The sequence below is a fragment of the Carassius gibelio genome, chromosome B7 (assembly GCF_023724105.1).
Source record: "Carassius gibelio isolate Cgi1373 ecotype wild population from Czech Republic chromosome B7, carGib1.2-hapl.c, whole genome shotgun sequence".
Lineage (NCBI taxonomy): Eukaryota > Metazoa > Chordata > Actinopteri > Cypriniformes > Cyprinidae > Carassius > Carassius gibelio.
In genome coordinates this window covers 7,456,340-7,474,126 of record NC_068402.1, presented here as the reverse complement: position 1 = coordinate 7,474,126, position 17,787 = coordinate 7,456,340, and the positions used below count along the sequence as shown (strand labels likewise).

Genomic DNA, 17,787 nt, shown 5'->3' with positions numbered 1-17,787 from the left:
ATATATATATATATATATATATATATATATATATATATATATATATATGACCCCTGACAAAATTATTATTAGTTTTAAGAGGAAGTTGAATTAAAAACAACAAAAAAAGAAATAGAAATATATATATATATATATATATATATATATATATATATATATATATATATATATATATATATATATATATATATATCTTTTTTTTTTTTTTTATTCAACTTCCTCTTAAAACTAATAATAATCTTATCAGGGGTCATACTGTAACTGTATCACCCATTTATGAAATGTAATAGTTTATTCTAAAAAATAAAATAGAAATAAATGAATGAGAATTTACGTGGGCCAAAATAAAGTACATATAATTAAAAATGTATATATTAAAATTTTAAAAATTATATTTAATATGATAAAAAGTAGCACATAATGTGATAACAATAGAGGAAATCAGAGAAACAGAAAACAAAAAGAGTGGAGAAACAAGTGTTTTAAACAAAATTATATTTTACTGTATGTATTACAATTCAGTATTATTTAAATTATTTATAAATGTAATTTAATTGAATCTATAAAATTATATTATTTATTAAAAATATGGGAAAAGTCCTCTGAGATCACTGCTCATACAGCCAGAATGTGTTGAGGGATAAAGAGAAGAAATAGGTTAGTAGAAACATAAAAAAGAAAAAGAGAAAGAGTATGACTTGTCTGTTATATGGCTGCTGCTTTCATATTCACACCGACTCATGCATTTGTGTTCTGTTTCACACCAGCCCAGCACGCAACCGTCCATTTCACAACACAAACACACAAACACACCCACAGTAAATACTAGGAAAATGCCCCGGTGCCATGAACAGCCAGAAGACACACTGACATCCAAAACATCTGCGCCACTTTATATCTCCATAGACCCTAAAAGACAACAGGCTAAATGGCTGTCCATGTATGACAACAGCAGGCAATACAACAGACTGAAATAAAATAAAATTCAAAATGATAGTCCATATAACAAGGAAACTAAACCCGTGTATTATGGAAAGGTGTACCTATTTTTGACACTTAATTTCTCACTCCGTCTAAACTTCTGACCCCAAAATCAAATACAAACTGAACTATATTACAGCCCCATGCAATCTAATACTTCAATAAAGAATTCAAATTTAAACTAATGAAATAATACAAACAAACTCGTCAAGATGGACTGCTTTCTTATGGTATCTCTAATATATAGATAATGGAGAACTACTCTAATAATCCCAATACACAAGTATACATATGTACAGTACATGTGTATATAAACACAAACACTTTAGCAGTGGTTTAACGATGCAGAATTCACAGCAAGCGTGCGTGATTGCAGATGTGCATGTGAGGGGGATGGGACAGACTGGAGGCATGCCAGGGATAGGTGAGCTGTCACTGCTCATTAACATCACCGCCATGATACAAGGAAGCAGGGGAAGCTGGGGGAAGTGGGCGGAGATTTTTCGGCCATAAAATGTAAGTGTGATGGAAAACTTGCTCTCCTACACTTCTGTATTGCCACATGGCAGTTGCCTCACGGGAAACCATGGCACGCAAACACCTTATATCTCAATAGTTTTTGCCAAAGGGAAAGCACACCAATACAGAAACACACAACTGAATTCCCTGTCAAAGTATACAGGGTGACTGAGGGATGAAAAGTACTACTTTAAAACAAGAAATAGAAAGACATAAATTGATGCAATAAACACATCATATTTCATATATTCACCTCTCTCTTTAAACACACACGCATGCACGCACGCACGCACACACACGCATGTTTTTTTTTATAGAAAGTAATACTTTTATTAAGCAAGCATGCATTAAATAGATCAAAAGTGACATTAGACAGTTATAATGTTACATAATATTTATATTTAAAATAAATGTTCATCTAAGAATCCTGAAAGAAAATATCATGATTTCGTCAAAAATATTAAGCAGCAAAAGTTTTTTTTATACTGATAATAACAATTATAATAATAAGTAAATGAGTAAAATAATAATAATTGACCACCGAATAGCATAAAAATTAATAACATAAGAATGAGTTCTAAAGGATCATATAAAATATTTAATAGGCCAATATTTACATTTCAATATATTATTTTAAGTATTAAATCATTACATATTAGATAAGTTTACAAACACTTTTATAGCCCTATAAAATAACAACAGCAACAAAAAAATATACAAATACATAAATGGAGTAATTTATTTATTTATATAAATTACATTCATCTTTAAGTAATTATGAATGGAAATTAGAAAAAAAAACATATTAAATTTTACAGTCACAACAGTGCGTCTAAAGTTGTGGGCTTTAGCAGTGCTTGATTATTATTTGCCAGTTCAAACGTGATTGGCTCTGACATACTTTGGCCCCGCCCCCCATACTTCCCCAATAGCGCTGTCACTCAGCATTACTCCTCCTCATTAGCCACGATGGGAAAGTTTGTCTAAAGCAGAAATAGCTTGCTCAGCTCACAGTTCACAAAGCTGGGGTCAAAAAACTCAGCCGGGCTTTTGGTCTCATAAACATTCTTTAATATGGATCAGGACCCTCCCATTTTGACTCATGAATAATCCATTAGTCTACATTAAAGTGCATTTGAGGACTCATTAATATGCATTTCCAGTGACCTCAGTCATCTGTTTAGGTTACATTGAAAAGCAGCCAGCTGTAGGTGTCGGGGTGAAGGTGGTCATAAAATTCATCAAGATTTTACGGCCAGTTACTCAATGACTGCCTGTTTAAAGGTTTTATGCAAGCTTTAAAATAACCTCTTCCTTATCCAAATTCAAAAAGGAGAGAAGTCAAAGCAGCCCAATACATTTACTAAAAGCAACAGCAGTTCTCAAAAACCCTCACCTGAAAAATCTCCTTTATCCTTATAATGCACAAAGCTATTTTTATGCAGCGTTCAGAAAGTGACTGTCCGTTGAATGAAAGTACTGGGAAAGTGTGGGAAAGTTATTTTTAGCAGCCATGCCAGAACAGACAAAGACTGCTACTCGGCCATCTTCTGCTATGGATCAAAATTCCACCTTTGAACCGGCCAGCCGATTTTGCTGATGATGGCATGTTTAGCCCAAACGGAGTCGCCACTATTTAAAGTGAAGTAGTGCATCCATAAAAGAGGGTATTTTTTTTTCATTTAAAAAAAAAAAAATGATTGCAACTGACCTCCTCAAATATTCCAGGAGCAAAAATAAGTTGTTTAACAATTTTGATCTGGTTACCCTCCAAGTTATCCATGCTACAGTCTCATTTTCACAACAATATTTTTTTTGAGAGAAAGCAGCATGCCGTATTTAGCCTATACCATGAACAGAATGCTCATTTTCTATATGCATAGCCTACAACTTTTGCCCAAGCAAGGCACAGCTGTGTAGAACACTGTATTGCACAATGAAATGTTTGAATTAATCTTTCATTTACAGTGTGAAAAACAAACCTGAAGCAATAAAATTGTAACACCTATTTCTACACGCCACTTGCTGAAATGAACATACAACATAATGAGGTGATTCAAAAACATATGAAACTACTGTACATCAATTTTGCACATGTACTGTATAGAGAGCAGAGTATACGCTAAAGTACTTTGCACTTAAATGTGTCCTAGGCAAAGAGAAATAAATCTATAGCATTAAATATTTCTATCACTTCCAAAGCTTGACAGTAATATTGTTAAATATCATTACAATTTAAAATAACTGTTTTCTATTGATTTTTTATTTATTTAATGTTTTTCTGTGATGCAAAGCTGACTTTTTAGCTTTATAACTCTAGTCTTTAGTGTCACATGATCCTTCAGAAATCATTTTTATGTGTTCAACAAACATTTCTCATTATTATCAAAGTAGCTGTGCTGCTTAATATGTTTGTGGAAACAGTGATAGCTTACTTTTTTTTTGGATTTTGTGATGAATTGAAAGCTCAAAAGAACAGCATTTATTTGAAATAGATTTTTTACAACAATTAAAAAGTATTTACTGTCACTTTTGATCAGTTCAATTTATTCTTGCATAAAAAAAAATCTGACCCCAAACATTTGAACAGTAGTGTAAATCAACACTCAAATGATAAAGCCAAACATTACATTATTAAAATTAATTTGCATGTTCAATCATATATTATAAGTGACCCAGTAACAATGTTTTACTATATTTTTAATCACAGTATAAAACCATAGATAGTTCACTTACGTGGATTAGAAAAGAGCAAAAACTTGATTAAAAAAAATATATATTTTTTTTTATTTTATTTATTTGACTGCTAAAACCAACCACACCATTCAGCAGCAAGACCTAAACCGATCAGGCTGGCCCAGACACAACCAATCAATCAAGATATTGCCGCAGGAGCAGAACCTTCAAAACTAAGATGGGACAACAAAAAAACAATTACTAAAGGAATGCATGTGTGGTTATGAGAATTATAAAAGCAATGTTCTAACTTATCACCATAAATATGTCCACACAAGTCTTAAATATGCCCTCAATTGGTAAAAAAGAGAAAGAAAAATCTTGATGGTTCAACTAGTCCAAAGAAAACAATGCTGATACTGCGTTTAAAACTTTCACACCTGATGACACTCAACCCAGTGCTGAGCTTTCAAGATTGCACCTCCGTAAACCACGGCTAATTTTACCTAAATCCTGGATTGAAGATCATCTGACCTCACCTCCAGAATCCTCAACTCCATCCAGGTGTGTTTGGCTCAAGTTTGGGTCAGAGGTCACGCTAGGGTAAGTAAAGTTTAATCAAATACCTCTTACATTCCTGTCTCAGTCCTCAGTTGATCACCTCACTCGTTGTCGAGCATTCAACTGACATGTATGCGAATGTGTAAGTGTTTGCTAATCACGTTTTTCCTCATAACCCCTTTCTCTATACCTGGTGGAACAGGGACAGAGGTTAATTCTGACCGCAGGGCATTCTGGGCAATTGACTGCTCATCAACCGCCAACTGAACTTTCCCAGTCAGTCAAAGACAAGCAGCCAAATGCTCCTCTGGGTAGCTGAGTGACAGCATGTAGACCCAACCTGCAGTGATTACATTACATTACAGCACAGCAACTCGCCTCAACAGACTAAAATATCATAATTCACGCTCAACTGTATTTGCATTCAGGATGCAGGATTGATTAAAAAAATTGACAAATGAAAATGTTTAGCTTCTAATACTTCTGGCTTCTTCTGTTGATTAGATTCTAGCTTTTCCTTCCTTCACTGTATGGTGCAAGAAAAGAAAAGAAAAGAAAAAAAATGTATATATATAAAAATTTATATATATAGAATAATAATACATTTAATCCTCAAACTTCTTATTTTAGGACAACTTTGATGAACTTTTTTGATCCACTGGTTGTCCATGTTGACTAAGTAAATTAATTAATATATTAATTACTTCAATTAATATATATATATATTTTTTATGTATTTAATTGTGCATTTATACTTATCTGATTTCACCTGAAGCAAGAATGAAGCTTCAAAATGAAAGCAGTCGAGAAAGTAATAATTTTCATCATCATATCGGTTATTGGCCATAACAAATGTTATTTTCAGCATGACCCCAAGATTCCATATCAATGCATCTATAGACACAATTGAATGAACTGCATTTTATAACAGTATACAGGAACAGCTAGAACACGCAACTTAGGAATGATTCAACGTAATATTTCGGTTTGGCAGTTTTCACTTCTCCTGCATGGTTTCCGTGTGTGAAGACTCATCTTTCTGTGGTCATGTTATCATGACGTGGCTGATCTCTGATTGACGTGTGCACTCGGAGCGACCTGACTGACACACACTTGGCCTGCCAATCACCTTTCAACCACAATCACTGAACACAGATCAGACCTCTGATTCACACGGACTCATCTTAAAAGGAAGGCGAAAATACATTTTTTCTTTGTGGTGGAGGTTGGAATGAAAGAACAATGCTAGAAAGAAAATGTGTTAAAATGCTCATATCAAAAAGAAAACTTCCCCACTTTTACACGTTGGGTCATAATTCAGGTCAGTTTAGAGGTTCTGAGCACTGAAAGTTCTCAAAGTCAAAAGATGATTCTACTTGATATGAACTCTTGAAAGTAAAGCGAATGCACGCTAACTCAGTGCCGCAGGGCAAACTCATTAAGATGAATTTCTTTTCACCCACTATACATACTCCACACGGCACATTTGTTTGTGTGCGTGACAAAGGTGTTAATGTAAAACTATTTGTCAAAGACCTGTCTGTAGGTTATTGGCTGGATTGGCATGGTGAGATCGAATGGGAAACACCTCATGAAAACAAGTCTCTCTCTCTCTCCTTTCAATAATGATAACTTTTTTAAATCTTATTCGCCACATTTTATTGTGATGTCATCCGCAGTGGGAGTTCCAATTTAGAACATATTCTCATAATCTCATTTTAACTGTTCTATTTTATTCAATTTTTTTCCATATACAGTACATTTGTGCAATTAAATATAGTGTTCGTGTCAGTGGCAATGTTATGGGTACGATTCTCAGCGAACGCATAAATGTATTACATAAGCTTGAATATAAGGCACATAATCAGCATGTACATACAGAAATTTAGAATTGCATTAAGAATTACAGTTTTACATACACTTTGCAGTATCTGCAAAATATATAAGTTTTTTTTTTAGTTAACATTTTTGCTGAAGCATATTTTATCCAAGGAATATTGCCCCTTAATTATTTAGTTTGGGCAATTAAACCATTTTACTCATCAGATTTTTTTGACATGATATTTACATTTATGCAGTTGGCAGATACAAATCGAATTATATTGCATTTGCCTACATTTTATGAGCTCTTGCACTTCTTGGGAACCCAACCCAAGACTTTGGTGTTGCTAATGCCATGCCATGTTTCAATTTAGTTACAAAATAATTACACTATCCTTTAAAGGAGCATGCTGAAAGATCTGATGAATAGATGTTAAGGTACATTCCGCTTCCTACCAATTCTGAGCGCTGTTACAACACAAACTCACATTTGAGCCCCTTCCACAAACTCAAAGTGGTTGGCTCATTAAGCAGCCATTGAGGGAAACCACCTTGACTTTTATTGACCCTATAAATCTAGTGAGGAGTGGATGAGAGGTCTCTGCCTTCGAGAGCGTTTAAAGACAAAGACTGCTGGTCCTTCCGAGACAATACACTTCCTGATTAACTATTAACAGCTTCACCACTGATAACTTAATTAGGGGCCAATGATGGTGCTTTAGTAAGAGCCTGGGCCCTTTCATTTGTCTCCACTTGATGGACAGGCACTCATTGGCTGGAAGTGGATAGTGTGTGTGTGCTCTTGTTTTTGTGACATATCAGGACACAACTCTGTATAATGACATGGGTATGACACAGGTATTAGAAGGAGAGGGTGACTTATAAGGACATGTCCCCATTTTCCAAAACGCGTATAAATCACACAGAATTAGTTTTTTTTGAGAAAGTAAAAATTCACAAAGTTTCCTGTGAGGGTTAGGTTTAGGTGTAGGCCCATAGAATATACGGTTTGTACAGTATAAAAACCATTACGCCTATGGGATGTCCCCACTTTTCACAAAAACAAACGTGTGTGTGTGTGTATACTGAATGGTTTGTAATGGTAGTAAGCTTACAACATAAAATTACCACTCAACCAAGCGTCAAACAGAAACCTATTTTTGAAACTTTTCTAGAAGCTGAAAATAAATGCACAATAATTCATGATGAACTGAGGAAAGGTTTTTTTGAAGATCTTATTATAAAACTAGGTTGTGCTAGTGATTATTACATTTTGAATATGGATTTTTTTCTAACAAAAACGCATCGGTTTGCTGGAGCTGTGTGAGACACTTTTATTTATGGATGGGCGTTTATTGAACTTATTTTGGACTGATACATGCAACACCGGCTGACTGCAATGATTTTTATTTAACTCCGGATTCATCTGAAAGAAGAAAGTCATTTACAGCTATAGCTATATATAGGATATATATCATATAGGATTGCCTCTGGGGCGGAGTAAAACCTAATTTTCATTTTTGGGTGAACTAAGCCTTTAACTAACAAAGAAATTTCTAGGTTTAAACTGACAGTTTTTTTTACGTTAATATATTTACTGGGGCACATCTGATCACAAGTGAATGCATGCAATCAATATCTGATCAGACCTGTCGGAGTACTATATAATACCCAGTTACAAAATGATACACAATAAGGACTTTTAGTGTTTTTATGATTATTCTGAGGAGAGGTTTAACATGTCCAGTTTAAAATCAATAGTTTCAACCTTCCTAATTGACACTCAATAGCTCAGGAAGATAAACAGGAACTAGCGAAGCACAGCTAATCTGGACATCAATTCATAATCATGACCGCTTAATATGTGCAGTGGTTCGAGGGACATGGGGGGAGGGAAAAACATTTGCAATTAAAAAAAGTAATCTTAGCACCTACAATATCCTACTCTTATTGCACTCCACATGTAAATATTAGAACCTACAAAGTTGCAGATAAAAAAAGCTGTGCTTGAAAGAGGAAAAGACAAGTGAATACACTGAAGAAAATATTATTAAAGCAAACATATGAGAGGACACGACTGCACGTTTTTGAGTGCCATCATTATTGTGAACTCACCTCAATCGTGAACTGCTTCCTCTTGAGTTTGAAGGCCAAGTCCTTCATATCGGGGACCTCACAAGACAAACAGTTCAGACGGGGTAACTGATGAACATGCAGGAGACCTGAACAAACACAGAAGACATCATATCACTGTATAAATGTGCTGGAAAGACATGCTGAAGGGATATATTGTTCAGTATAAACTTCAAATGTTTGCTCAAAAGTTTGAGGTCTGTAAATGTTCATGAAAGCCATTTCTTCTGCTCACTAAGACTGAATTGAGCTGATTGAAAATATATTAAAATTGTGAAATATTACTTCTCAAAAATTACAATTCAAAAGAACGGTTTTCAATTTGAATATATTTTAAAATATCATTCATTCCTGTGATGCAAAGCTGAATTTTACTCCAGTCTTCAGTGTCACATGATCCTTCAGAAACCATTCTAATATACTGATTTGCTACTCAAAAACATTTCTGATAAACAATGTTGAAAACAGACATCCTGCTTAATATTTTCTTTGGTGAACAGCAAATAGAAATCTTTTGTATCATTATAAATGTCTTTACTATAACTTTTGACCTAATTAATGCATCCTTGCTGATTTAAAGTCTTAATTTCTTTCAAAAAGGGAAAAATGTACAGGTTGTGAGCAACAACATTTTGTAGGTGCATGCGTTGCATTAGATGCAAATTGTGTGAATGGGTTTCTAACACTGTGACTTAATTCATACATTTTAATAGAGTTTTTTTTTTTTGTGAATGAAATTGCATTTAAAATCTTTTAAAGTCTCTAAAGAACTGAGTCATTACATTTTAATGAGCATGATGTTTCTGCCTATACTCACAATCATATGCAGGCTAATGAACATGCTCTCTAGCAAATATTTTTGCCAGGTTTCTTTTGCCTATTACTAATTTTTGAACTGACTGTGTTTTTTTTCATTGTCTGTTTTACAGTGAGCACACGTAGCTATCACCTTTCACACTGGCCACTATAGCATTGTATCAACCATTATTTTATTAGCTGCACCAATGGGCAGAAACCAAAACATACGAGAGAAGAAGTGCAGCGGAGGGAGGAGTAAGAAGAAAAGCAAGAGAGGTGAGTGGAGGATGGGGTAAAACAAGGTCAGTCGGCAGAGGGGCATGTTGGGAAGAGAGAAAGCTTTTTCACCCCCTTTCTCTTTTTAATTCCTAGCCCAATTTTTTTTCTCCCAGTTATGCAGCCAGTAGAAATATGACATTAAAAGGATGCACTGAAGACCAGGATGAAGGGGGTGAGAGGATGGAAAGAGCTGGTGTGTGTGTGTCTGTGTGTGTGTGTGAAGGCTCCGCTTGTAAAGGGACTCGTGCGCTAGGTTGATTCCGCTCGAGTTGATTCGCTGTGACAGGACTCCCAACATGCTTTGTGCAGTGGATGCACCACAGAAAAGAAAGAGTGGCCTCATGTATGTCTTCTCATTCACTATTGTCTAGACCTTATGGCAAAGCATTAATTCATGAAACAAGATAAAAATGAACACCAAGAGATAACAGTAACTCTCCGAACACCAAATTTTTGTTCAAATACAAAAAAAAAGTATGGATAGATACGTTGCTGAGGTGTGCTCATAATTTGGAAAGCATTGCATTATATTTTTGTGCACCTTATCCATTTTCAAACACGTTTAAAATAGATAATTCACACACAACTGAGATAACATTAACAGCTGAAATAACATTAATTACTTATTTTTTTTGCAAGCATCTGATAAGTCTTAAAAAGAGCTAATTCACATCTTACTAACATCTCAAACTTCCTGAAATGAACTAATTGGTGAAATTTAAATCAATAATTTGTTCATAAACATCTGAGAAAAACTGCTGAACGTTGTTCATGTTGTAACATCCACCAACAAATGTTTTAGCAAATGTATTGATGAAAAATACACTGAAATAATTGTATTATTTTGTCAAAGAACTAACTAAACAAACTAAAAATAAATTCTTTGCAGTACTGTAAATTATAAATCAAAATAATCAAAGACATAAAACTGCAACCTGAATTTTTAAATAATAATAATAATTAGCTGAAAAAAAAAAAAATCAACGGACAGTTTTAAAATACACACTTTAACTAAAACACATACATACATAAATACATAAATAAATGAAAAACAAAAATTCGTGAATTTGAAATTTTTTGCATCTAATTTGTTCATAAACATCTGATAACCTTCTAAACAAAGGAACTAGTATGTGAAGATAATTAAAATGATAAAATAACAAATATTAAAATTACAAAATGATGTAATAAATACATAAAAACAAAACCAAAGAGAAGAGAAATAAAACCGATTTGAAGAAATAAATGGCATTAACGCATAAACAGCATTATAAAATAACATAATAAATATTAAAATAAAACATCACAATAAAATAATAAATATTTATAAATATTTATAAATAAAACAAATAAATTAGTAGAAAAAAAACAACTTATGAAATTCAACTCATTAGCGTTTAATTTGTTTATTAACAACTGATAAGCATCTACATAAATTAATTAATTTGGAATCATCCGAGGTCATTAGTGATTGTAAACCACACCCCCTTTGGCTATTACATACACACACAGCAAATGAGTGCAAGAAAGAAACGGGGCAGGGGGTGGAAACGAAGAGAGAGGACTGTAAACAAACTGACCTTTACAGAAAGATGGACACAAAAGAGATGAAAAGATAAAGCATGCAACATGAAGAGATGAAAACAAGGAAGAATATAAAGAGGCAGAATGAGAGGAAAAAGGACAGGACGGAAAGAGCATGAGCCCCAACGATCTTCCTCATCTGCAGGCTGACCACAGAGAGGTTTTAGCCAGTATGAAAATATTGATTCTGCAACTCTGCGGCCCCTGAGGGCTGTGCTGGGTGCCTGTGATGGGGCGGATAGGACTGTGTGTGTGTGTGTGTGTGTGTGTTTGCCGTGGCAGCTGAATCTCCCCCTGGCCTGTCTGCCAAGGAGCACGTCTGATTGAACACAGCCACACTAACACGAGCTGACAGCTAGAGAGAGGTCCACCCTGCCTGCCCCTCTCTACTAATGCACTTTACTGAGCCTGTGTGTGTGTGTGTGTGTGTGTGTGTCTCAGAGAGAGAGAAAGATAGGATGATGCAAAAGGCATGAATAAGATGAGGGACCAATGAAACATAAAAAAAAAATAAAATAAAATGTTAGCAGTGTTCGTCTGTGTAAAACGCTCTGCCATGATTCTAGACTGTCGTGGATGGTTACCAGGGTTATTAACCTTTATTTTTTGTATATATTCAGTTTTAATCATGTTAGATTAAGCTTTAATAATTTTGTTACATGCTTTTGATCCTTTTTAGAATTTTTTTTTTATATTAGCTTTAATAATATTTAGCTTTAATTTGAGTAATTTTAGTACTTCAACATAAACTTATTTTACCTAGTTGCCAAGTGTACATTTTAATTGTTATATTTCTATATATATTTTCTTTATGTTTTATTGAATATTTAAGTTTGTATACATGTTTATGTTTTATCTAATATTTATATTCTTCTATATATTTTATATAATTAACATTATATTTCAGCTTTATTTTAAATAACAAATTTAGTTTTACTTTAATGTTTAACATTTTGAATTAGATTTTGTTTGTATTTTTTTTTTCACTTTAATTTCGTCTAAAGTTTCAGTAATTTTGTTGCGCGTTTTGTAATTTATATTAGTTTTTGTTTAAAATATCCATATCGTATTTATTATATTTCTAGAATAACAAATAGAATATATAGTATTTCATGTTTTATTTGTCGTTTACACACACACACGTTTTTATATTCATTTTATTGCCCATCATAGGTGTTTAAAAAAAAGTTAAAAAATAAAATAATAATAATTCTAAATCCGACTGCATAAATTACATCTTAAGTGGTGCACAATGAGTTAGAAGCAAAAGTGTAATATTCAGGCTTTGGGGTTTTTTTTTTGCTAGTGTATTTGAACTCTTGCATGTACTGTATGTTTCTTCTCACCGTGATAGTCTTTGTAAAGTGGGTTGGTCTCCTTCTCCGAGCCTCTGAATGATTCCAGAGCTATGGCTGTGTCACTCAGTCTGATTATTCGTCCCATTACGGCTCTGTTCTGAGAGAGTGGGAATAGATGAGAGACAGGAAATACACGAGGAGTGTACAAGTAAATGTAGGAACATCTAAAGCAATGCTGAGAGCATCTCTTGTTAATATTATCTCAATGTAGATAAATATGGAGCAGGGTATTCCAGAGACTGAATTCATGAGCTTACAGAACTTAATGTGTCCAATTTACAAACACCACTCTCTTTGATGACTGTAATCTTTAACACTAGATGCATTCTTTGCATTTGAGAGATCATTGATGTCAATTTGAGGTATAATTAAAAAGTGTGAGGTCAAAAAAGGTGGGCTCTTTCACTTAGGTAAGTAACAAACCACTTAGCAATCAATATAACGTTCAAGCTCTTGCATCAATCATGACATCTAAACAGGTATTATTAGATTATCTTCAGCCGTACTACATGAAGGCACCTCTGTAAACTGCTGCCTTTGGTTGCGTCGTGTAACATTAAATCCATCAGATCAGAGCAATGCAGAACATACGTCTGCTGCTCAAACACATCGAGTGTTTGGATTCCCTCAAACACATGCTCTCCAAATCTGTCCGTCTCTCTTTCTCTGATCGCACGACTCATGCAGTGTCGCCATACGGCACAAATCTGGACGAACGCAAGCATAAAGCCACATCAACTCCATAACATCCATAGATCCCTTCTCCATTGGAGACAAAGACGTCTCGCCCATTAGCGCTTTCATTCCAAAAATATCTGGTGTAAAAATGTCTTCAGTTAATTTAAAGCATTTCAAATACGCCTTTCAGCTCATCAACGTTGTGTGTCACAAAAGAATTATACAAGTTTACATTGCACACTTTGAAATGGCCTGACAGTTATGATTTTAACAGGAAACAACTGGTGTAATTCTGCAAAACTGCTTAAAATGTGGTAAAATCATGGTAAACAGAGATAGTCACAAAATATGCACTAAACACATAATGGGCTTGGAAAACAAGTCATGAAAACCTGTGACCTTGACCTTACAGATATGAAGCGCATGCTTATGGGTAAAACTGAAGAAACCCAAATCAACAACAGCAAAGGCACTCATGCCAATGCTGATGAGAAAATAAACCAGTTTAAAGTATTAAAGAGCAAAAATGCACAAACACACAATACAAACTGTTGAGAGCGCCTCCTTCTGGCAAACACAAATACAGAGTCTCTTCACAAACCAGGGAGCACTCCAAAGAAGGACAGAAGGATAAGGCCGTTGTGAAAAATTCATCTCTATGCCACTCGTTAATATTTCATATACGCTCTCTCTCTGTAGCAGCTGACGAGGCCTAATGCAGTTTTCATGCATCCGTGTCCTTTCTTTTTTCTTTCCTCCTTTCTCTTTTCCTCCCTTCCTCTCATCTACAGTAGACTCTGAGAGCCTGTGTGTTCGTGTACGCAGCCGTGACCCTTTTCCCAAATCTAGCATTAAAAATTTAACCCAAGCAACTGTGTTAGTGACTGTCACTGTTAACTCAACATCATCACACCAATGCAAGCCAACAAAACAACAAAAAACTGCCACTACAGCAGCTGAGCCAACATATTGAAGGTTCAAGTCCAGGATGGAGTTTAATAAAACAGACAGTAGTTGAATTGGTTACATTACTTGAAGAAATACTGTAAATGCATTCATTTAAAAAGATGGATTTAAAAAGAAACAATACGCATGTGAATTAAAAATGAGAATAATCTTTGATGTAGCTACATACTCTCTCTCTCTCTCTTAAATGCATATGCAAAGTAAAATGTATAAATAATATACATTTCCCAATGGCAAATCATGTTAAGCTCATTTAAATATAAACTTTACAGGTGAAAAGCAAACAAATAAGAAATGTATCCAGAAATGGTTTATATTATATATGTATCATGCAGTCCATTATTACATTTTGTTTTACTTTGATAAATAAATAAATAAATGGAAATATGAATTAATAAACATTTTCACAAATTTAATTAGAGCATTTTATATTAATCTTTTAAACAAGGGCTTATTTTAATGATACAAAAGTAGATCTATATTCTTAATTATTCTCAATTATATTCTTAAAAACAAATATATATATATATATATATATATATATATATATATATATATATATATATATATATATATATATATATACACACACACACACCTTTTTAATATGGTGTTAAAATATGTTCAAACTACATGAATACATCTTGTTGGTGGCTGAAAGTATGATTAAAGTAGGAAATAAAATATTTAGTAAAGAGCACACAGTGAATGTGTAAAACGTTGTGAACAATGCTTGCTTTCTGTCGATTTGTACACAGATTGTATGCAGTGCTACTAATTGAACTGCTCTACAAGTTACATCAAAATGTTAATTTTAGCCATAATAACAGTTCAGCTCTTCCTTAAACGTCCTTGGTGTCTCTGAAACTGTCATTCTTCAGGCAGATAGACCGGGTCTGCAGGGTCCTGAGCCAACAGCGGCTGTAACTGTAGATGTGTGTAGTAGTGGACTATGGCTATTTGAGCAGAGATTGATTAAAGATTCAGATGGACTGTGGCTTTAATCTCGTCAGCCCTTTCCTGTCAACATTAAAAATACATGACAGGACTTTTCATTACAACTCACATCTGATGGACTTCAGATGAGGTGCTAATGCAAATAATGGAAGATGAACACAACAGCTGTAAAAGTTGACCCCAAGTTTAGTAGTGTAAGCAAAAACCTTGATCCCACAGACAGTATGCTGGTAATATTACTGTACATTAAAAACATCTCTTCAAACTCTAAACCTCTAGTAGCACATTTATAGTTTTGAGGTTTCCACTGTGTAAATTTCATTATAAAAATCTTGCATAACTACATTTTGAAACTACAAAATCAGAATCTTGCATAATAAATGACCTCACGACTAAATTACTGAATCTCCAAGGGTTACATGGTATTTTTAAAAGGAAATAATAATAACAATAATACCTAAATACAGTATAAACTGTAATAATGTGAAATATTTAGAATAACTTTCATGTGCACTATATTTCAAATGTATTCATTTGATTGCAAAGCTGAATTTTCAGCATATACTAATATGGGTATTAATGGATATAAAGCATCTTATATCCTGATTTGTTTGAAATATAAATATTTAGTAACATTATAAATATATTTACAGTCATGTTTGATAATTTTAACACTTCCTTGCTGAATAAAATCTATCCATCTATATCTATAAATATATATATAAGACAACAAAATCGGTTTGTACCTAAGCCCTCACTGCCTCAAAACATACTGTACTTACTACTAGTTTACATCATATCCAATCCACAAAACTACTTTCAAGCCAACGTTTACTCCATCACCTCCACCGCAGAAAACCGCTGTGTGCCCCCAGCCTCCCTAAGAGGGGTTTTAGCACTTTGTCTCCAAACGGACAAAGAACAGTGAGATCTTGTCTTTTGAAGCGCTCTTAGAGCACAGCGGCTGCAGCCTGGCTCTCGTTGGCTAATGGAGGCACAAAGAAAAGGGCCTCTCAGGAACCGAGAGACGCTGAAAGAGAGAAGCGCCCAGAAAGACTCGAGACTGACCATTTGCTGGCTGATCGCAAAGTTGAGGGCCTCAGACAAAGAATGTGGGTTCACGCGCCAATGAAGACGCTCCTCTGAAGGCCAAACATACATGTACTCAAACAGATACACACACAGGCCCCCTGAACCCCAGCCAAGCGGAACCTCATTCACACAACGGAGGGGGGTCGACTCTTTGACTCCGGCTCATGGGGCGGTTATGGTGTGCCAGGGTCGACAAACTTATGGTGACCTCAATGCTGCTGCTTGTGACTGACAGTCAAGTAAAAAAAAAAAAAAAATATCTAAAAAGGCTGTTCTGTGGGATTAGTTCTGGAAGTCAGTGGTGCAAAGGTCTAGCATTCATGATGATGCCATAAAAATTACAAAGTTTTGAATGATAGCAAAAAAAAAAAAAAACTACAACTGATACCTACCTAAGTGTCTGTGCAAGACCTGTCACCAAAATAGTGTTACGAGGGTGTTACTAGAACAACCCCAAGTCTCTGTAATGTCCTTGGGCCTCAACATTGTGTTCTTTCTGCAGTATAAGTCTATGGAATTGTGCAGGTTTGATCATCAAAAATGTAGAATCTTACTGATTGATTGAAATATTGAGTTCAACTGTCCTGAACAAGCAGCATGATTTAAAGTATAATTTAGATCCCTATCATTTCTATTTTAATACTTAGGGTTAAGAATTTAACATCCCTAAACCTCAGTATGAGAGCCCTTGCAAACACCACAGATAAAAAATGGAGGGGAAAAAATACACTGTAATACAGTAGGTGAAGAAAGATATATATACAAATACATTCAAGAAAGATAACCAGTTACAGTTCAGTAAACAAATATTACAATGATGTCATCCCTGTTGGAAGGATTTTGAATGACAAAACAAAGACAATAGAAAGATGGACTGATAGCTAGAAAGAAAGAACGATGGATGGATGGATGTTGTGGCTTAACAGTGACTCCAAACATCATATAAAAAGGATTTATGTGAATACATAGAGAAACTACGTGATTAATCATACCTGTATGAGGTGGGAGGGTACGGTCACCATAGCGACTGAGAGTGACGAGCGTAACAGGCCTCGGAGGGCGTAGAGAAATGTGCTGAGGGCGTGGCAGTGGGTGGGGTTATCATTACAGCACACATCATCACCCCAGAGCACTGACCCCAGAGAATGAAGACCCAGCCGCAGGACATTCCGAACCTTAGACTACAGGAGTGAAAAAAAGTGTGAAAAATAGAGACAAACACACACACACACACAAACACACACAAATTTAATTTCAAACACTGCATTCTTTACGAGATATCTGAAAATGTACAATTCATGTGAACAAATCCACATCTGGCTTGTGTAATTAATATTTCATTAAAGCAATGTAAAGTAAACTTTGTGTTCAAAAATGCATGAAT

The 17,787-nt window shown here is 34.6% G+C and overlaps 1 protein-coding gene across 2 annotated transcripts in view; it reads right to left on the bottom strand.

Moving 5' to 3' along the window:
* Positions 1-17,787, bottom strand: part of LOC127962200 (elongator complex protein 4-like) — a 56,572-nt gene that overhangs the window by 16,317 nt on the left and 22,468 nt on the right. For both annotated transcript variants that reach the window (XM_052561707.1, XM_052561706.1), the window contains exons 6-8: positions 17,396-17,584; positions 12,699-12,807; positions 8,674-8,780 (exon numbers count right to left, since the gene is read on the bottom strand). In XM_052561707.1, the coding sequence (XP_052417667.1) occupies positions 8,674-8,780; positions 12,699-12,807; positions 17,396-17,584 (405 nt within the window). The remainder of the gene's footprint in view (positions 1-8,673; positions 8,781-12,698; positions 12,808-17,395; positions 17,585-17,787) is intronic.